At 36.8% G+C, this 21,379-nt stretch overlaps 1 protein-coding gene across 2 annotated transcripts; it reads right to left on the bottom strand.

The window, feature by feature from the left end:
* Nucleotides 1-485: 485 nt before the first annotated feature.
* On the bottom strand, nucleotides 486-21,301 carry LOC306755082 (CD151 antigen-like). Of its 2 annotated transcripts, none has more exons than XM_079239330.1 (8): nucleotides 21,233-21,301; nucleotides 17,886-17,970; nucleotides 14,784-14,975; nucleotides 7,604-7,678; nucleotides 4,369-4,473; nucleotides 2,077-2,235; nucleotides 1,848-1,934; nucleotides 486-1,759 (listed from the first exon to the last, which is right to left on the bottom strand). In XM_079239330.1, the coding sequence occupies exons 2-8, from the start codon at nucleotides 17,967-17,969 to the stop codon at nucleotides 1,700-1,702; spliced, it is 762 nt and encodes a 253-aa protein (XP_079095456.1). In that variant the 5' UTR covers nucleotide 17,970; nucleotides 21,233-21,301; the 3' UTR covers nucleotides 486-1,699. The 2 variants fall into 2 exon arrangements, with proteins under 2 accessions (XP_079095456.1, XP_079095457.1); XM_079239331.1 differs by lacking the exon at nucleotides 21,233-21,301 and adding an exon at nucleotides 18,964-19,004.
* Nucleotides 21,302-21,379: the final 78 nt, after the last annotated feature.

Here is a 21,379-nt window from a genome sequence, read left to right as displayed (position 1 = left end):
TATCACCATGGTGTTTTGGTAGTGAAAGGCTAGATAGTGCTGCCTCCCTGTGTTTGCACACAGTAACTGCTGCTGTTCTCATTATCAACACAGAGACACAGCAACTCTTGACGATACCTCGGCTTAAACGACCCAGTCTTGTACCTGACAACAGAGTAACTCCCATTACAGGCTATAATACACATCAACAGCGGCTGTCAGGAGTATGGCTCCCATCCCACATCTACATCACCACAGACCAGCGCTGTAACATTAGGGAATTGCCTTTTGGTTAATATACTAATGCACCTGTAAGCTGCTGCCAATTTTATAAGGGCCACTGGTTACAATCACGTGGCTCTATCTTTATACATCAATCTGTTTTGGGGATGATACGGCTTGATAACTAAAGGATATCGTGCCAAATCACTTTTTCCAAGTTATTTGAATTATTAGTTTGGTGTTTTAACTTCTGTAGATTAAACAAACACAGCATGGGCGAAGAGTAGTGTGGATTAATGTTTATTTCAATAAACATAATCATGAAGTCAGAAGTACAGCATGACAACATAGTGCTGTCCTTTAGGCACACAGGAAAAGATATGCAGGTGTTGAAATATAATTTCTACTACAGTAGATGTGTGTTTAATACATTAATATGTTTTAGAGGTCTAGAAAGCTTAAAAATCTTAATTTAAGTAAACAATCTAAAAAGACAGCATCGGTACAGTAGATACGTGAACAAGGCAAGAAGAGCGACAGTAGTTCAGATCTTACAGTTTACAACTTTGGTATTAAGTGAATTTAAAAAACAGTCAAATAAAAAAAAGGCAGTAAAATCAAAAAACATGAGGCACTTTCTTATGAGCAATATCAGTAGTAAAGTTTGTCTGCATCATTGACACCAAAAAATCCCTTCATTAACATCAGTCTTTACACATGAGAGCAGTTGAACAATGTTCCAACATCCCACTGTCGTCAGATGCAGAAAGGTGTGTGGCTAAGCTCAGGAAAACTGGGAGAGTTCATCATAACACAATGTCACAGAAGACACGTTGACCAATTAAGGCAAAAAAAGGAAATTAGCTCTTAAGAAAGCACCTCAGGTATTCCACAAAGTGATCATGTACGAAATATTAAACAACTTAAAAAAAAGGCCACAATCAAATAAAAACTCCAAATTCATGAATAACTAGTAAATGTGGACGCGGAAATCCTGTTAGAGATGAGTGCTCCAGAAACTGAGCTTATTAAAGCCAATGCTGCTGATAAAGAGAAGCTGCTGTGATCAGGATTAACAGCTCCTACAAAGTGCCAGCTTTACTCCACTGATCTTTACACAACTTCCAAGACCATCAACTAGTCCACGTGTATTGGAAAGTAAAATTGCGGGGACTCAGAGTGAAAGAAAACTACAATTAGTAGTCTCGAGTAGGCTGTCCCCCACACCAATTTACACAATCGGTATTAAAATTCCCATCAGTTCCTCTCAGAGGTTTCATCTTGCTGCTCTGTGATGGTGAAGATCTGAGTCTAATGACTTCCAAAACACTTGTACTATTTTCTGCTATTTGTTTACTAAAATGTGCAACTATACAACTTGCTAACTCCGTTTTATCCAGTGTGTAGGGGAAAAAAAAGAATCTATGGCTATTTGAGAATGGCACATGATGATGTAGGTACTACCTCCTTCACCCACACACTCTTCTCTTTGCTTCCTTTAGTAAGGGTCCTCCTTTAGACTTCGATATAGGCAGCATGTAAACACCATTCCAATGATCTGGGGATTGGATGCAGGGAAGGAAAACAGAATTTATTATGTTTAATCTCTTTATGTGCAGCACATGGCATAAGTCTTCTTAGCTCACCTGTACACAAGCAATCCCAACACCCACAGCTCCAATAATCTTCAGATGCTCCAGGATGAATTTTTCTAGTTTACTGATGCAGCCACCCTAAATGAAAAACAAAAAGTGTCTTCATATTGCATCAGCTGGTGTGGGAGCATTGCCAGAGTCTCGCAGCAAACTAATGTTATGTAAACAGTGTTGTAGCATTATACCCTAACAAACAAAAAAGCACTTATCGTCTTCTCACCTCCACCTTGTAGATGTTGGAAGGGTGGTCTCTTAAGCCGCAGTTTGGAGTTACAGTCTTACAGCAGCTGTCAGGAACCTTCCTGCCTTGTGCAGATACGGAGCGAATCCAGTTGCTCTCAACCCAATCGGATGAATTGTTGCTCCCACAGCACTTAAACTAACAGATAAGTCAGGGAAAAACATGTTTCTCCATCAAAAAGAATAATGCGAAGGTTCACAAATACATTTCGACAGACAATAAATAATACATAAAATATGTTTTGCATAAAACAATTCTGTAGAGTTTGTTTTACAAGAGCAAGTTGGAGTGCAAAAAATGTCAACATGAGAAGTAGATACAAAAGCTTTGTTATGTGTCTTTGTCTAAAAGAAAGCATTGAAAAAAGACAAATTTGACAAATTCTAAAAATACCAGCAAAAACCAGACTAAACTGTAGAAGTCGGCAACCATGCTAGCTTAGCACCTTTATTAGCTACTAAATACATCACTAATTAAAAAATAACCAAATTTAATCACTTAAAACTATCAACGTTGTGTATTTGACAGTACTGAGGTTTATGTTATTTAATATTCTTTTTTTTCTTGTCCTCAGCTTGTAGTTTGGCAAAACTCTCCAGAAAAACTACAACAAAAAAACAACAGAGAAACTTTGAAGCATTATATATCCTGTAAAACTGCAACAGGAATCTTAACCATCTTATTTATGCACAAACAATTATTTCACACACTCAGCTAAATGTGCAGGTAAAATCCACAGATCCCAGCTAATCTCACTTGTCTTGTCAAATCCTGGGTAGCCCTAAATTTCCTTAAAATAAATAACAAGTCAGAAGTCATTCAGTTTGCGCTCCGAAGTCGTACTTTGGTTTAAATCGTGGCCAACCATCCAATATCAATACAGCTGTAGGGATGTAGGTCCAATATTTAATCCTAACCTCTGTTTTCATTTTCCTGTCTCTTCAACTGGCCACTTTCTCAAAGTTTAGCATGTTTTTGTCTATGGTGTTTGACAACTGTAACTGACTTTACTCATGAATCCAGCAGAGCTTCTTTTGTCATCTCCGAGAATCTGTGTTGGACTGATTACCAACACAAAAAGGTCTGAGCATCACCCCCGTGTCTGCCTCCCTGCACTAGCTTTCAGAGTTCAAATTAAAATTTTACCACTTCCCTACGATGTCTACAAAATGCATCTCAGATTTATTGACAAGATATGTGGCCTCTCTACCACAAAGATCTAGAGATAGCACCACACTAACTACTCCCCATCTCATGGAGACTTTTGCCCTTTGACCCCTGATCACACAATAGCTCTCCAACTCTCTTTCCTCTTCAGATATGTCTTTTATACAACATTTTATCACTATGTTCTTCAGAAAATCCATCTTACATAACACACTTTCTTATCTTACATTATCTCTTCTTGTGAAGTAATTTGTATTATTGTTAAGATGCTATATTATGCAAATCATACATTATAAACTTCAGATATGGCAGGAAGATTGTAGATAGGCTAACTAGTATAGCCCATCCCAAATGTTTATATTTTTGACAAGGACCAATCCAGTCTTCATTAAAACTAGTGTGTTCAACGAGGGCTCTCAACTGGTCTAAAAATAAATAAATAAATAAAATCAATATCTAAAGTTGAGTATTACGTCTGATGAGTATACATGGACACAAACTTTTTCATTTTTGTAACAAAACAAAACATTAACTTCACTTAGGTTGTTCTGGTGTTTATCTGATGAGTATTTATTATTATGCAGGTGACATTATTCCCATCTAAAAAAAATGCACATACCAATATTGGAAAAAAAGAAAAAAACAGAAGGCAAAGCTAACAGCAGCTTCTCAGATTCATCCATTTCTTCTGTAAACTGACATCAGCAAAGGACGGCAAATAACTGGAGTGTGTGTAGACAGGCCCATCGTGCTTAGCTCAAGTCAGAGGGAACGGAATCGGATTTGTTTTGACTTGCCCCCATCATAAAAATCTCTAATCTGATGGGATGATAGGTTAGTAAAGTGCCATCCATTCAACAAACCAGAAAACCACATGTAGATTCATGTGACTTGTTAAATGCCCAGGTACACGCTGAAGATGATGGTCTGGAAGCAAACATTCATCTAAATAAAGCTTTCCAGAATTTTAGGGAAATACTGGAACAAGTGCAAGTATAAATTGTGATAGGGCAAATTTTCACCCTGGTAAATCAGTAGATGTGATTGACTGACCATCTAACCAACCATCCATCCATCCATCCATCCATCCATCCATCCACTTACCTCCTGTTGCAGTTTGTTTACAGCTTCAGTAATGTGGTCCTGCCCAGTTTGTCCATAATTTTTTACCAAAGTGTCCCTCAGATTCTGCTTCAGCTCCTCATTCAACTATTCAGACACACATACAGTATATATGAGCAGTAGCAGTCTACCATAATCATCACAAAAAAATCTCAGGCGAGCAACAAGCGGCAACATAAGTGATGAATGAGCTGTAATTGTTGACTTTGCTAAAGATAGCACAGTTATAGCACAGAGGATAAAAGCTCTCTCTTGATGATAAAAGTCACGGGCTGCAGTTCTAACAGCACTGTAACAGATGATGCCGGGGCAAACACAGAGGAAGTCTGTTTTCTTTTTTTTTGCTCTCTAGACTGGTGGCAGAAAACGTTCAGCGGAGGAGCGGGAGGTCTGGGGGGCTCAGTTTCTATGGCAACAAGCCAGCTGGGGAACCACTGTAAATCAAAGCATGAAGGAGATATCAAGGGAATGAATGATGAAGAGAGGAATGAAGGACAGAGAGGGATGAGAGACAGAAGGTGAAGGCAAAAAAAAGATAAAGAAGGTTTGGAGTGTTCAGTTTTCCATTTTACCTGTTGACAGCTTGGGAAACATTATGGCGATGAAGAAGACAAACTGGAAACAGTGGCTGTGACAATGGATTATAGTGGTGCAGCCACTACATGCAAGTAGCAGTAAAGAGTGGTTCAAATCTCTGCGCAGGTGACGGCTGCATAACTGTGAAACCAAACTGAATCAGTCCTATTCATCTGCTTAAAGCACCAACGTGAAACATGCGGTTACAGGTACATTTATCTGTACGTTTGTTTACATTAAAGCTCTGAGAAATGTTTTCCATTTCCTAGACGTTTCAGTGGAACACTGATGGATGTGAACTGGTGACGACGAAACCATATAAAGTTCTCTTGTAGTTGCAAAGTACATGCATCTATATGGTTTGTTGAGGGTATATTTCATCCTCCTACATGTAAGTCAGGTGTAAAATATAGTTATTAATCCATGCATCGATTCTTTTCTTTATATTATTCGTGTGATAGAGTATTTATATTTGTATTTGATATCTTGCAGCAATATGCTAAGCTGTTTTAATTTTAGTTTAGTTTATTGTTTGGAGAAAGAAAAATTCTTATCAAATTTTAAGCTTCTATTGAATTCCTTTATCATCCCATAATATGACCAAAAAGCTTATGTGCATCATACTTTCACTGAGTGAATCAGTTTTTTTTCAGCTTGACTCTCTATAGGTACTCTTGATGATCGTCTGCTTTGTTCGCTTACAGAGAATGCTGAGTTATTTACGGGTGTAAATGCTTGTTATTCTATTTGGTTGGTCCAGTTGCCTTTTGTGTCTCCATCTCCCTTTAGCTTCTTCTCAACATCTCCTTTTTTCTCCTCAACCTCCCTATTCCCTCATTTCCCTTTGTTATGTCCAGCAATAAAATATAACAAAATAAAGAGCAATAATGAAGAATCGAGAGGAGCCTTATATTTTCTATTAAACTCCTGCTGGCAAAGCAAATTTGTTCTGCATGACAAAGCAGTCAGATCATCTTTCTCCTGCCATGACGCTGGATGAGACAAGAATAAAAAAATAAATCATCTTGGTTACGAAAATGTAAGATTTAAACATTTTAAACCAATTAACACATTTCTAATAATTTAATTTTATTTGTTGTTTCAGTGGAGTGGGAAATATTTTTAAAACTCTTTAGAATGAAAACACAGGTAAATAAAAAGGAAAGGATAATAAATAACACGGGAATAAAACGGAGCCCTTTCTCATCTGAGAAATCTGCAGAAGTGTAGTTTAGGCAAAAACAAGCTAGTGAAAATGAACTGCAGTTGCAACGTAAACATGATTATCACCCCCAAGAAAAGGAACTGCAACAGCTGTGGAAGCAAATTAGAAAATACTGTAGCTAAACATTAAGAATGTTACAGGCTGGTCTGAGCCTTTTACATCTTCTGTTGGGGTGACTAATCTGTGTAAATTCAGGTTGAGCAATGGAATCCGTCCTGCAAATCTGTAGCCAGACTAATCTGCCATATGCTTTGCTTTACTTTACATATGATGAGTGTTGCAACCAGAAATCTATGCCTTGTTGCAAATGATGCTGCTCTAGTAACGACTTACAGTGAAACTCCAGCTTGCTTAATGTGAATAAGTATGCGTGAGAGTGAGTTACAAGCAGACCCTTATATCTTGAAATAAAATGCAAATGTACAGTTGTCGTGACTTGTTACCACAGTGATGCATGAATAATTATCGTGAAGGAAGAAGAAGAGGGGCACTGAAGAAAAGCGCCCTTGAAGATTTTAGCACCTAATGCAAGTGTGAATATTCTGAGAAGAGTTAAGGGGAGAGCTTAAGGAAATGAGACAGAGCTGCGGACCTCTGCGGCTGCTTATGAGATGTGTAATATTAATGAATGAGGCAGTTACACTGACAGCAGCACACCTCAACACAGAGAAATACCCTGTTCCTGAGCTAAAAGCCACAAAGCTTTAGCAGGGTTGAAATGATGCTGCTAGAGAGTAATGTCACATTTATGTTACATAATGGAAAAACAAAAGAAAACACCTCATTTGTCCCCGTCAACCATCCACTTAGTTTAATATTAGTTTAGTATAGGTTTTGTGGTACTTTACTATCTCAAGACATACACATGCCTCTACTACATGTGCAAATAGCTCAGTTTAGATTAATTTCAGTTTAAAATCACAGCAAATGGCTTTAAATGGTTCTGACAGGACACCCAGCCTTGTTGTGCCCAGCCACTTCGGGCATTTTTCTTTCCGTTTGGACTAAATGTACCACAAGTGACACGAGCAGTCAGATATTTGTATTTTTAATGGGCTGCCTTGTGTTTTCCTCCCAGCAATCTTGTTTATCATGCTGGTTTTGTCGTGGTTAAAATTACAGCACAGCACTTGCCGTGTGAGAAGTCAGACAAATGTCCACGCTGTTACAACACTTGTGACTACATACTTGGATCAAAAGACACAAAACACTTGTCTAACATCTTTTATTGATCATGCAGTAGACTACTATATAGCAGCACTATCTTAAATTTTTAATATCAGATGAAGGTTTTTTTTTTAATATATATACAGCAGACAAAAACAGCTCTCTGTCAGGTTGGATTACTTTTCTATGTCTGCAGTCCAAATCTAGTCTTTCAATATGAATTTTCTTTTTAATATAGAAAAGACAAACCTGTTGATAGTAGATATAGGCCAGCACTCCAGCCAGGACCTCCAGCAGGAAGATGCACAGCAACAGCAGAAAGTACTGAGGACATAGGGATAAACAGAGAAAATACAGTTAGTGCATGGTAATATGATGAGGAGACATGTGGTTTAGAAATCAGACATGGCAGCTCACTGGCTGTATCTGACACTTCTTAAACCATTCTAATCCTGATCTGGATTGAGTAATGTGTCTTTTAGAAAACCAGGTACAATGCCCTTTTGAGTTGCATCATTTCTGCACAGCTAGAATAAAGGCTGGTAGTATTCAATTCAGCTGTTAATTAGGAATGTAAATATTATAAATCTGATCCACACCTAGTTTAAACAACCATTTAACAACCACTGATTATGTGCTAAGATTTAAAGATGCAAAACGGTTTCTGTCCAATATTTTCTATTGATTATACAGTGGAATACAATGTAGCTGCAGCACCTTTGCATTATCGTTGCTTAATACATGAGAGAAAGACTCCATCTGATATTAAAAGATGTGTTATTGTGTTGTGGTTACATTCTACGGAAATAATCAATTAAGTATCAATTAAGTGAGGGCGTGTGTTTGTGTCTTTTTATCCAAGGATGCAATCAGTGGTTGTAGTCTGGTAATAACTAAGAAAAAACAATACTCAGAATTTATTTTTGCAATGCATTTAACCTGAACAGAATCAGAAGTTGAAAATGAAACTGGAATCGTAAAACATAAAATGAAATAGCATTTAAATTAAAAATTGCTTTTTGACCACCGCAACTTCTAGTCGGTATTAAAATTTCCTCCAAAAGTTCAGCACAAGCCAAGAGGCTGATGGTCTTGGAGAAGAAATCCATAAGAAAAAATATGTTAACAAAACTAAAGTTACAACAAACCCCACAAAATAAATAAATAAATAAATAAAATAATTAAATCGAAACAAAAAAAATCTTTATAAGGGGTACACATATTCTGTTCAATTGACTCGGGTCATAATCCTGACTAAGCTCCTATGTTTAGCAACTGTCTAAAATGGTTTCTTAAACTGAAAAAAAAAAGTCAATTGAACTTTTTCAATTTTATACTCCCACCACTTAATTAGATACCTTCCCCTGGGGAAAAAAAAGAGGATATCATAGCACACAGAATTTAATGGGGGATGGGAAACCATGAAATGGGAAATAATAATAATTGGAGCACCAATCTGTAAAATGTGGCAAGAATTTCAATTGAATAATCAGAAGGGAATGAAAATCCAATCAGAAAATCATGAGAACCAACAAATCAGCTTCTGAACACTTGAAGACCCTAAAAAGACATTTTCTACCTTTACATTCATGAAATATTTTACTCTAAAATACAAATATACAATCACGTCCTGCCCATGTGGTCAGTAGTTTTATATGACATGTAGAACTTTGCCAGCACATGAAAAGAAACTTTATAGCTGATGATAAAAGCCAAAGATGAGCAAATTCGAGTGATAGTCCATGTTAATATCAAAGCCTTGAACAATAAAAACTGAGTCACTGCACCATGGCATCCAGTATGTCTCTCTGCATTCAGATAAATTTGCTTTTTAGAGTTTATCGTCTGCATCTGATTCATGACCAGGCCAGTGGGAGTGGGAGGGAGGGTCTGCTTTTCATGCCAAGAGCAAAGTAGAGCTTCTCTCTTCAGAATTAAAGACAAGTGGAGATATGATCAGACCCAGACCTTGGCCTAAATTCCCCTCGCCTGTTGCTATCATGGAAAGAAATTTAGTCTGGTGAAGTGGACTGGGTCTTTGATTTGATGACTTGGGCTGATTAGATCTCTGAGCAGCCTCAGCCTGAATGCTGAACAGACTCCAAGTTGAATTTTGATGCTGTGTTTGAAGTGAAAAAATACTTAAAAGAAAAAGAAAGTGAAATAAATAAAAGAGAAAAAGAAAAGAAAAACACTTGAACTTGCTCTTACATATTGGAAAAAACGGAAGATATGATTAACCTGGATGTCATTTAAAATATTCCTGACATTAATCATCGATATCTTTGCCATCTAAGGACATGCCAGGAGTATTACAAGAGGAGCATTTGGGGAATTTCATACATAAATATGATCCAATCTCAAGCATCAGATCAAGGTCCTGATAAAAGCACTTTTTGGTTGAAAAATTTCAGGGTCAACATTCTCTGTCTTACATTATCGATGCCTTAACACAGCTGTTCGAAAGACTTGCGACAGGAGGTTGCCAGCATGCATCCAGAGTGGAAATGTTACAAAGTAGATAATAAAAGTACAGCAACAGCCATTTGTAATGTCAGTATTGGAAGAAGTAGTGAACACCTGATGTTCTAACATCTCAGCTGAAACCCAGTTCACTCAGCCAACATGGACTAAGACACAAAATACTGAATTCTGTTTCCAACATGCAGCAGGAAAAGGACTATTTGTTTTCTTCTTAACTAGTGAAGTAGAAGCCAACTTCAGCATAGTGGAGGAAAACATTTGAAGACAAGAGATGTTTCTGCAGAATAGCAATACAGCAAAAAGGATTACATAGAAGATGAATGAATTAATCAATTTGTAGCTTTAATTCATAGATGAGGTTGAGAAGACTATGTTTAGTCATCTTTTAGAGTCAGAGTACGTCCTACCCTCTCAACACAACATATCTAGCACAACGCTACGAACACTGAACAAAAAAACCTTTTATTTCTAAACTACTATTTTTGTTTTTTATTCTCTTCATCATTACATAACCTCTCTTCACAGTGGACTTTGTTCACTTTTCATCCAAAGCACATTTCTTTGATTTAATAATGCAAAGCACATAAATCTGGCAATGCAAGTGATTTTGAATGCATGGCTCATACACAAGGTGTCTGCATCATTCGGAAGAATATAAAAAGAGTACAATCAAACAAGGAATATAAAAGAGCACAAACAAATACAAATGCAGTACTCGTGTCATCTTGATAACATACTAGTCATTAAGGAGCAGCATGAACACAGGTTATTTTTCATACTGCTTTGTGGTGCTACTGAGCTGTCAAGCATTTACTTGGGAAGGATTTTTGTAACTTTATAAGCACCTATGTCATGGCATTTTCAACTTCACCCTGTAGGAAAAGCCGTTTAAACCTCAGGATTCATGTAAAATATATAGTCTTATGTGAGTCAAAAGGAGCAGTCATTTTAGCAGCCACGTAGATGTCATCCAGTATAAAGGTACCTTGGAGTTTTTGTGAAAAACAAGAGTTAGACGTTTCTGTTACGTGTTTCTGCACAGCTTCTGCAGACTAATCCCACATTAGGAGCGATTTAGCAGGTATGACAGAGAACCTGTTGTCAGCTGTTGAGGCAGAAGCTGCTGAATCACTGTCTGCAGAGATTCAGGAAGACTCCTCATGATCTGGGACACACACTTCACTTTGCTCCTGAGCTGCCATTCTTCAGCCAGGCGACGTTAGGGCACAGTGTAACTCCTGCCTAAAGGGCTGTCAGTAGGTTCATGTGTACTGTGTAAAGCCCTTTCCAAAACACTGCATTGGACTCTACAGTGTTCTGTGTGTGAGTGTGTGTGGGCTGCCTGACTGAAGAACACATTTTCTTTGCAGAGTCAACATCTCATGGTAAATTCATATTCATGTTGGCAAGTTGGAGAGTGAAGGAATATTTTAACAGTGTCTTTGGGTTTCTGTGCTTCTCTCTTTTAGCATCTGCTTTTTGTTTGTTTGCAAGAGTCCGTAACTTGGTTCTCTTCTTTTTCCAATACTGCCATCAACTTCAATGAAATGACAAAGCCCAATATGTACAGTTAAGCAAGCACAAAACATGCATGTATATGTGAATGCATGTAAAAGTAAGAACACTTATAAGAACACTTAGAAGGGTACTGTCACCATTAGTGAGAAAATGAGTGAAGGTGACTTTACTCAGACTGTACCTGCAAAGCTCCTTCTGGCAAAACACAGATCTAGCTGGAATAAACAATATTTGGCAATTATGTAATTGTCCATTTTTTTCAAACTCTACTCCTGATGGTCTCAACAGGCATCTAAAACAAATGAAGATTTATTGTTTCTTAAAGTCTCTGATATGTCTGAACAAGCAGGCAACATTGACAGTTATTCATCAGACGTTGTGTGATCATTCAGACTCACCATGGGGAAAAAAGGAGAGCTGTCAGCAGCAGTTTTATGACATTTATATAGATATTTATAAAGTTGCCCTCATGGCTTAATCGTTTTAATACTGCCAAGATTTAAAAACGAGATGTCATTTCATGAATTTGTGGCTTTTAATGCACAACATACAGTCATGGTAGTGCACAAACACACATGCACATACTTAATCTTTGCTCATCTCCAACAACCCACTCCCCACTTGACAAGTTCATTCCTTCGCTGTGATTTATGGCTGTAATCTCCACTCTTTGTTTTAAATTTTAAAAAAAATCCAAAACACAAATGAAACCTGTTAACGGATTTTAAACCATGCATAAACACAGAGCTGTAGACCACTAAATCTACACCACCCAGTCAGCATATGCTCCCCTGCACTATATAAAAATGTTTTTTTAATGTGGAACTTTTGTCCATGTTAACCTTTATGCCCACCACTTTTCATCCAGCTCACACTGAAGGTTAAAGAACCTCTGTAAAAATGCTTGGGGTTCACGAGCCATCGTCATAACTAAATCATGAAAGCCTCATCAGGTTTCAGAACAGGTGGGCTGCTGGCAGAGCAACCTTGACCAAAGTAAACTACAAAGCAGCAATCTCCTTAACCTTTGCTTACAGCTCTGCCGGCCTGCTGCCTAAGTTAAATGCAATTCAGTCTAGGGAAGAAGAAACAACAAATTCACATTAAGATAAGGAGAAGAATCAGAAAACAAAGACTGAAAGAAGGCAGACGAGCAAAGAACCACACAAGCAGATGGTTAAGACTGATAGTTGACTAATGCTGTGGTAGGGTCAGGGTTTCACAGAATAAATTACAAACAGTTCTATTTATTTAAAGTTGTAATTAATTATAACATAGTTTAACGTAGTTTTAATTTATTTTTTATATTTCTTCTTGGTTGTAAAAGAAAAGATTTGTGGAAAAAAAAACACCTAAAGAAGTCATCATGGACTGTGAACATCCTTTTCTATCAAATAAAAAGCAAAAACTTGTATTTTAACAGAATAGCTAATTTTATGACTACAAAATCTACAGAAAAGAAGCAAAAATCAGATGGATTTACAGAACTGTACAGAGACAAAAGCAGATAGAAAGCCAGAGATCGAGACTTTCAATATGTTTATTTAAACTAAACGAAAGCAGTTTCTCCACAGGTGGATCCAGTATCAGTAAGGGCTGCTTTCCATTGCTTAGGAAAGGAAAGTTTTACTCTCTCCCTGTATCATTACTCTGTTCTGCAGCTCTTTTACTACATAAAAGTAGACCTGTGTGTTTGCAGACACTCCCTTCTTCCCACAGGACAACTTCTCCTTTTATCTCTTTGTTCTTCTGACCTCTTTTATACACTGTACAGAGCAAACATCTCTAGTCTCCTTCCAATAACTCTGCCAAGGCACTCCCTTTAATCAAAAAGCAATTTTAGTTGCTTCATTTAAGCAAAACACTGCAGAAAAGCGGTGGTGTGATAGCCTTTTTTTTCCCCAGCTTATGACATTCAGGCCATTCAATGCTTGTGTATTGTCAGCAGATACCAGTTTCCTATCAAATCTCTCCTGGTCAACCTGTCTGTATGTTCACCACCTTTAACAACCTTGATAACATCTCTCCTTGCCAGCAAGTCCATTCTTTCACTGTGATTCATTGCCTCAATCTCAACTTTTCAGGAAGCAGCATACGTTTTTCAACACAGAGGAAGAGAAGTGGCAAACACATAAGGTTCTGAGTTATAAATAATATAAGTAATATAAAATATATATAACTTTTATTATAACAAAAATGTTGAGTAGTTACTGAACACCAAATCATTACAAATTTAACGCCTAGTTAACCAAAAATGAACAAGAAACTGTTCTAATTCCTAATCTAAATTCCATTAAATGGCTAATGACTAGTTAACACACTGAATAAAACATGAGGATGAGGATAGAATAGAGAGAAAAAAGTTATAATAACACAAAACCTAGAAACTGTCAGATTGAAAAAGATGTGAAAAATCCTTTAAAAAAATTCCTTTGTCCATCATTCCTTGCCAATCACTCCTACAAATATAACGTAACTGAATAAAAGTTAGACCCATTCACAGAAACAAAATGACAAAAACCCAACCAGTAGTTTTTAGGTTAAGTTGACAACATACAGATAAATGCTGGCAAAAACATATCCTCCTTTGCAGAAGTAATAATGATATTTAATCATTACCGTTTTTATTTGTTTTTTGTTTTTTTGTTTTTTGGAGGAATCAAGCAGTGACTCTAAATACTAAGCTATTTTTCAAACAATGGCATGATTAATTACTAAATAATTCAACATCATTATATTCATTAACCTCTTAGTAACAGTAAAACCATATGTAATTCTTCAACCCATTTCCATCAGAGGTGGGAAATCGAATATAAAAATTGAATATCAGGAATTTTTGCTTCACAATTTTAAAATGAATTTTTTTTTTTTGTTAAAAAAATCTTTTTTTTTCCAAATATATACAAATAATCCAATGTAAATTTTTGTCATTTTTATTGTTTTTATTGATCTTTTTAGCTGTCTTCTTCAGCATTATAGCAGCAGAATGATGGTCTGGCTACTGTGTTGTTTTTTCCTGATTGAAATTAAGAAAAATTTCGAACAAAAAAAGTTTTGTACATTTTTTTTGGTTTTTATTCTACAAAAATCAGCAAAATTAAAGAATCCTGAAGATTGCAATATAAATCGAATCGGCACCAAATAAATCGGAAACAAATTGAACCAGGATGAAAGCTGGTTCTGTTGTCCCAGACCTAATTTTTATTGTTTCGGATCTGATGGATTTTCCCATATTATTTCATTTTTGAGCCACACTCTCTCACACACACACACACACACACACACACACACACACACACACACACACACACTCATTTTTTGTTGAAGCTGAACAGTTCAAGCAACTTCTGTTTCACACATTGTGACAATTTCACAATGTGTGACGCTGCGAACAGCTTTATCTTCCTACCTAGATGTGATCTCTTACCACTTGCAGAAGCCTTCTCTGCTCCTTGAAAGTGCCACAGCAGCCCAGCACGCCTGTTACCATGACAATGACTCCAGCCAGGACCAGTATGTAGGCGGAGGTAGCATAGGTCTTGGAAGAGAGAAGGCTGATGTAGTCGCTCTTCTCCACCAGGGTCCAAACACCCACTGCCATCACAACGCCCCCTGCCAACTGGGAAAAAGGTACGTGATAAGAGAGTGATTTCTAACAGCGGCTGGAGCAGAAAGCAACAAAACCAAGACTCTGGCTCAGAAAAGAGCGGGCAGTATAACACAGAGGAAGCACAACCTGATAGTGACAAAGAGATTAAATTATAAATAATCCAAGCTGGCTTCAAAGTGCCAAAGGGTGGGCCTAAAATGAAAGCTAAAATAAAATTTATCAATAAAACCCTCAGTGATAAAATATCCAGTCGTACTCCAGGATAGCTGACTGGAGCTCCTCTGGTCTGTTGTACAGCTCAAGTAAAAAATAAATCTGCTTAATTTTACTGCAATGAAATGATCAATAAATTGATTTGGAGATACTTTCTATAAAACTATTTTGATTAACCAATTTAGTAATTTTTTTTACATAAAATACTTTTACATAAAATTCTTCATCATATGTGAAATTAAGTCTTGAACTTGTGTTGTGAAAATATGCAAATTACATTTCATCTGCTAACAAAACATCTTATAGACTATATAATTAATCAAGAAAATGACCTTCAAGTTTATTGGCAAAATAAACACAAGTTGTAGCCCTATCAACATTTATGCATCCTAAAAGCATCTTTATGGCGTAAAGGCTTTGGAATAATGCATCAGCGGGTGAATTCTTAAGGCTGAGCTAATACCTGCATAAAAGTTGGTGTCTCAATCCAGCAAATCACTGTCATAGTTAAAGAGAATATAAGGACAATTACATCAATAAAAGATGAGTCAGCAGACAGTGCAGCACTCCAACAGAGACATCCATCATCAAGTAAGCAGTCAGTCAATCTAAGGGTCTGAATTTAAATTGAATTCATAAGAAGATAATAGTTACAGATTGATAACAGACCTAAGACTGCATCACCTAAAGACATAGCCGCAGTAAAACATACAGATAAACTGCATTGGGTCAGATTGATATATTACAAATGGTGCTTTACTAATTACTCAGCAGCTGCTTCTAAGTTCAGAAGCACAATTTCAACACCCTGACTTCACAACATACAAACAGTATAAACTTAACTGCAGTCAAAAATGACTTAAAATTAGAGGCCTGCACATTTGTAATCATAGACGGAGCCCCCTGTCAGCAACTAACAGTTAAGAAACATCACCTTTGTTACATTTAGCTACTGATACATTTGAGAGATAGTATTTAGAATTAACAGTGCATTAAATATTCTCTGACAACAGCCATGACCCAAAGAATCAGATGCAGCAGAATTTGGTTTAGTGTTTGCAGTAACCACTGCACGAGGTGAGCGTGAAGGTTGCTGCAGCTGTGTAGTTAAAAGTCAACGAGGATTCATTTGTGAATCCTTTCCAAAAACTAGTTCAACCACAAAGAAGTACTGAGGTTTGGCGACATCTAGTGGCTGTAGGAGGTAACAACCAGAGCATCTGAGCATGATGTTTTTCAGGTTACACCATGAAAACGTTTTTTCTTTTTTAAATTACAAAAAAAAAAAAAATCACTTTAAGTAAAATTGGCCTAATAAATAAACGAAATAAAACATGTTTACGTTATGTATCACATCATGAATATCGTGTTTATCATTTCAGTGTAATAAAGTGGGTGGATGATGGATAATGACGCCATCTGTGTTTGGACCACTTTCACGATCCAATTCCGTTTGTAATCTCCCTCATAATGAAGACTGAATTTATGGCACATATGCAATGCATGCTATTGTGCAACCAAAACAGAAAGCAAGCAAGTATCCCCACTTTCAAAGGCATAACTAATCTGCAAAATAGACAAAGGAAGATAAACCCTGCTGAACATTTACAATATGGAGAGATCTTAGAGAAAACCAGCATTCAGTTGGGTTTATTTAGACCTGATCATGCACATATAAATACAATCTGCCTACTTACAATCAATACAACCAGATGTTTTGTGTTTTGTGTTGTTGAAGGGTCCAGCTGTCTGTTGCCTCACTGATTGTAATCTTATACATATATCCCTGACCGTCATGGTTTATGTTTACAAAAAAGGCACATATACGTGTAATATCACCACATGAACTGAATTCAGGATCACAACGTAACAAAGTCCAAGAAAAATGTCTCTAGACTGAATTTGGTCTGGCCGACGTATTTGCTCTGACATTTGGCACTCAAGAAGCTCAGTGATGTTTGCCTGCCAAAGCAAGAGTGATGTGATTCTTTGGCAGACAGCTGATATCACATATGGAGAACTGCAAGTGTAAATTCACACCGAGAACGAGTGAGAACCAGACGGACATATTTCCTTTGCTGACTGCGAGGTGCCACACTCGTCTGATTCTTATTTCACACACAAATTCGAATTCTGTCATCGCTCATTTCCAGCACATTAACTGTGGAAAGTTAGAGTGAATTGAATTTAATGCATCCTCTGTGTCCTCTGCTGAAAAAAACAACTTCTGTTTGAGTTTGTGAACCAAAAGAGCAGAAGGCATCTATGCAATGCCTGAATAAAAGAGGCTTTGTTCATTGCGAAAGAATCGTGCAATTATTCAAGTTATGCAACATAAGATGCAGATTTTCCATGTCAATTATCCAGGCATTTTGTGTGCATTTACACTACTGTCCTTGTTCTGTCAGAAAATATGGATTTGGCATTTTAAAACTTGAAGTATATTTTATTTCATGTGGCATAAATGTATTAAACGCATTGTTTCTTTTTAGTTTAAGCAATGGACTTGGTATGGAAATGAACTGTTGTTGCTGTCAACTCATGTAAGCAGTTTTAATTAGCACACACACACTCTCAGACATGACGGCATCGTACATTAAGCAATATTCCTTCCCTGCATGTGTTTTGTTGGTATATATCACAAGGTTTCCCAATACGCCAACAATTAAACTGTCTGAGTGCATCACTGACTGGATGGAAACTTACCCAGAAGAGAAAGTTGAAAGTAAACAGGAGGTATTTCAGGCAGATGGTCCCACATGTTTGCTTTTTCACTTCATAAACATCCATGCTAGAAAAGACAGCACAAAGTCAGTCATGTCCATATCAAACGGTAAAAGTATTTGTTTGTACAAGACAATAAATGTGATTTACAAACACTTGAGATCGAGAACCACAATATTCTGCTTCCTTATATACAGGAGGAATACGCCTACCCGCCACTTCATGAGAGCCAATGACATTGCAGTGACAAAAGCAGAAATGATCTACACGGCTTGCTGAAGTTAAAACTGAGCAATAAAAATGAATTTGAACTTGGCATGGTTATTGGTGCTAGATGGGTTTTAATTAGCTTTTTATGCCACCTTTCAATGCCAAATAGGATGGGATTGGAAGCGTTACTAGTAAATAACAGGTTTGCTGAATTAACCAACAGGTTAATGAGATAATAACATGGTTTATAATTATGCCTGCTGTTTGCCATCTTTGTCTGAAAAAATGCTCCAAAACCAAAATATATTAAATAAACAAGATGTATTATATTACATAGAAAACCAGCAAAACACCTAAACTTGAGTAGCTCAGCTGAAACCAGATAATATTGAACATTATTTATATAAATGACTTCTTTAAGAATAAATTTGGTTTTAAAAATTGCATTTTGCCAAAATTTTTTGGTTTTCTTTCGTTTTAAAAACTATTTGTTGCAGGGCAAAGGGTTAGAATCAGATCAACATGAAAACAGAATCACTGAGCACAGTTCAGACGTGTTTGAGAAAGATCCATGACTAAGTACTGAGTAAGAGTGAAAAATCACCCATGAGCTGGAAATTCCGCCTACATGCTTCTAAGATGTCCGATACCAACATACAACACAGCTCAATGTAAAATGTCTTTCCTTTAGAGAGTATTTCATGATAAAAAAAGACACTACAGTCAAATTTTTATCACAAATACACAAAAAAAAAGTCTCAGGTTTGACGTTTTTAAAGATTTATGGATCCAATCTTATCTTGCTGTCTTTATGTTAACCCTGTTCCACACATCGCTTTAGTAAACCCACAATTTTCTTGGATAATTTTCCAGTCAAGTCCAGACTCGCACTCCACAGGCTTTCTCCTCAAACTGCTTTTCTTCTGACTCTCTTTTCTCCTTCCCAACCCCCACAAATGCATTACTATCAGTATTGATGCAAGAATGGCATGAGTGACTAAGGGAGGATGTCTGGGCTGTGTCTGCTGGCCATCTGTTATGGTAGACCCTCTTAAAGTGTTCCTGCTAATTAAAATCAAACAAGACGTTATTGCCAACTCTGTCTTTTGCTTTCTAGAGCAGGATAGAAAAGTGCTGACTTGAGGAAGGGAGTGTTCACAAGTTTCTTTTAAAACTCCAAAGCAAATGAAAGGCTGTTACTGTATGGAGAGTTATCTTTTTGTCTTTCCGCAACACAGGTTCTTCTTATCATGACTTTATTTCAGTTTGTAACAACTTCATATTGAGGCATTTCAAGATAGACTGCTATCTCTCTGGACTAAGTGTTCAGAAATGCTATCATGGCAGCCCTAGTGAATTCTAATAAACTTGATAAAAGATAAGAAAAAGAAGAAATTCTTTAAAAAAAAAAAAAAATTATAACACTAAAGATAAACAGTTATATTAGGAGCAGCTAAGTTTGGCCAATCAATAAGCTGAATGACAGGAATGTGAAAGCCAACGCTTCTGATGAGTTATTTATGAATTTGCATGATTTTAAAAGACCAAATTAAAAACAGTCTGACTACTGCCTTTTGTGATGAGTTTATCCACTGCACATTATCATTTCCTCCCACTGTAAACTGATAATTTGGCATTTAAAAATAAGAACCTGAGCTCTACAAAACTTAAAATTGTACAAAAATAAGCAATATCAAAGTATCAAAGACTAAATCCTGCATTGTAAGCCACTAGATGTTTATTTTTGTACACATTATCCTTATTCAAGCCTGAGAAATTAAAAAGTGGCATCAAAGCAATTTCTAGTTTAAACTCAGAAACTCCTGTAATTTCACAATACATAAAGCAGATTAAATATATTAGATTTCCTAAATTACAGAGATAGTCAGCTCTTTTCCCCTCAAGGTTTAATCTCTAATAACTACAAAAACTTGGGTTTGTGTTGCTATATTAGCATCAATTTCAATGGTAAGTCATCCTTAGTACCAATCAAAAGCTTGGACACATCTACTTATTCAAGATAATGGGTGTGTGAGAAGTTTAATTTGGAATAAATCTGGTCATTAAAGGCAGGTATGATAATAATAATAATCATAAGCAGTGTTATAAATAAGTTACAGTCTGAACATTTTAACCTGCATTTAATAGTTGGAGTAAACAATAGATAAGCAGTTACTTAACCATTATATAGGGGGTTATTATACAAAAATTAGAAGAGACACAAGGTTAAATGGTCATTGAAATATAAATACAAATCATGCAGTTTTCGCATGATGAATGAATAAATCTGTCTGAAATCTATAAATACGAACCGTTTCAAAACAAGTAATGTTAGCTTGCATCTGTTTGAGACAAGGCCAAATGATCCAATGGGCATTATTGGCATATGGTACACCCACTTGGGGTGCCTTTGGGGCTCATGTGGGGGCCCTGTAGGGCATACACCATTAGTTTGGACATAAAATAAAATGTACATAAAAATCAGATATTTACACCTCTGTGCTTAGTGTACCACCGGCTGAGAGATGTTAGAAATATTATTTCACAATGTTTCATTCACAATTTTTACAATGTTGCGGTGGGTAAGGGGGTCCCTGGAACACTTTGGGCCCAGGGGCCTGTGCACTTTTAAGCCGGCCCTGGCTTTGGAGAAAATATGTCCCAACTCCTTTTCTGGGGGAAAAAAAAAAAAAAAAAAAGACTATTGGAAATTGATGTCCCCCTCTAGATTTTATAAGGGGTCTTAAAAAGTCTTCGGTCGTTTAAGCTCCACCAAATAAACCTCAGTAGGTTTTAACTTGAATAACTACCCGGGTTAAAGAAAAAACAACTCAGCGAGTGTTTTTCTTTGTAGCGTTTCAGCGCATCAACAACCAGCGGTGTGGAAGCTAAAGCTAAAGTTACAACCGATTTATTGAGCTGCTGTTGTTGTAACAAAACAGCCTGCTTTTCTAAATCAAAACTACGTACTCTTTTTTTTTTTTTTTTTTTTACAAGCTGACTAAAGACCTTTGTGGCCACCCTGTAAAATATCTGCCGCCTCGGTACAGTCGATGGTCTCTTCACACTGCGACACCGCAGTATGAGCTCATACTATCAGACTTCCGGCTTTAACTCACCTGCTGGTTTTTCGGACTTCTATCGCTGCAACACAGATTAAAAATGTTCCTAAATGTCGCCTGTTTTCATTCCACTCTCCGTAGGAAGAAGCCTCTGGACTAAGTAGAGATGGGAAGGGGAAAAAAATCCAAATGCTGAGCTCATGA

The sequence above is a fragment of the Telmatherina bonti genome (assembly GCF_933228915.1).
Source record: "Telmatherina bonti genome assembly, chromosome: 1".
In the NCBI taxonomy this organism is placed as follows: Eukaryota; Metazoa; Chordata; class Actinopteri; order Atheriniformes; family Telmatherinidae; genus Telmatherina; species Telmatherina bonti.
The sequence above is the reverse complement of the archived record's forward strand: the minus strand, read 5'-3'. Positions and strand labels throughout refer to the sequence as shown.

Bases quoted from the DNA above. Each gene is read 5' to 3' on its own strand.
- LOC306755082 (XM_079239330.1), bottom strand. From the start codon at position 17,969: ATGGATGTTTATGAAGTGAAAAAGCAAACATGTGGGACCATCTGCCTG. The intron at 1,935-2,076 runs GTGAGAAGACGA...TTTTTCATTTAG, and splicing joins CCAACATCTACAAGGTGGAG to GGTGGCTGCATCAGTAAACT. The intron at 1,760-1,847 runs GTGAGCTAAGAA...TCCAATCCCCAG, and splicing joins TTGGGATTGCTTGTGTACAG to ATCATTGGAATGGTGTTTAC.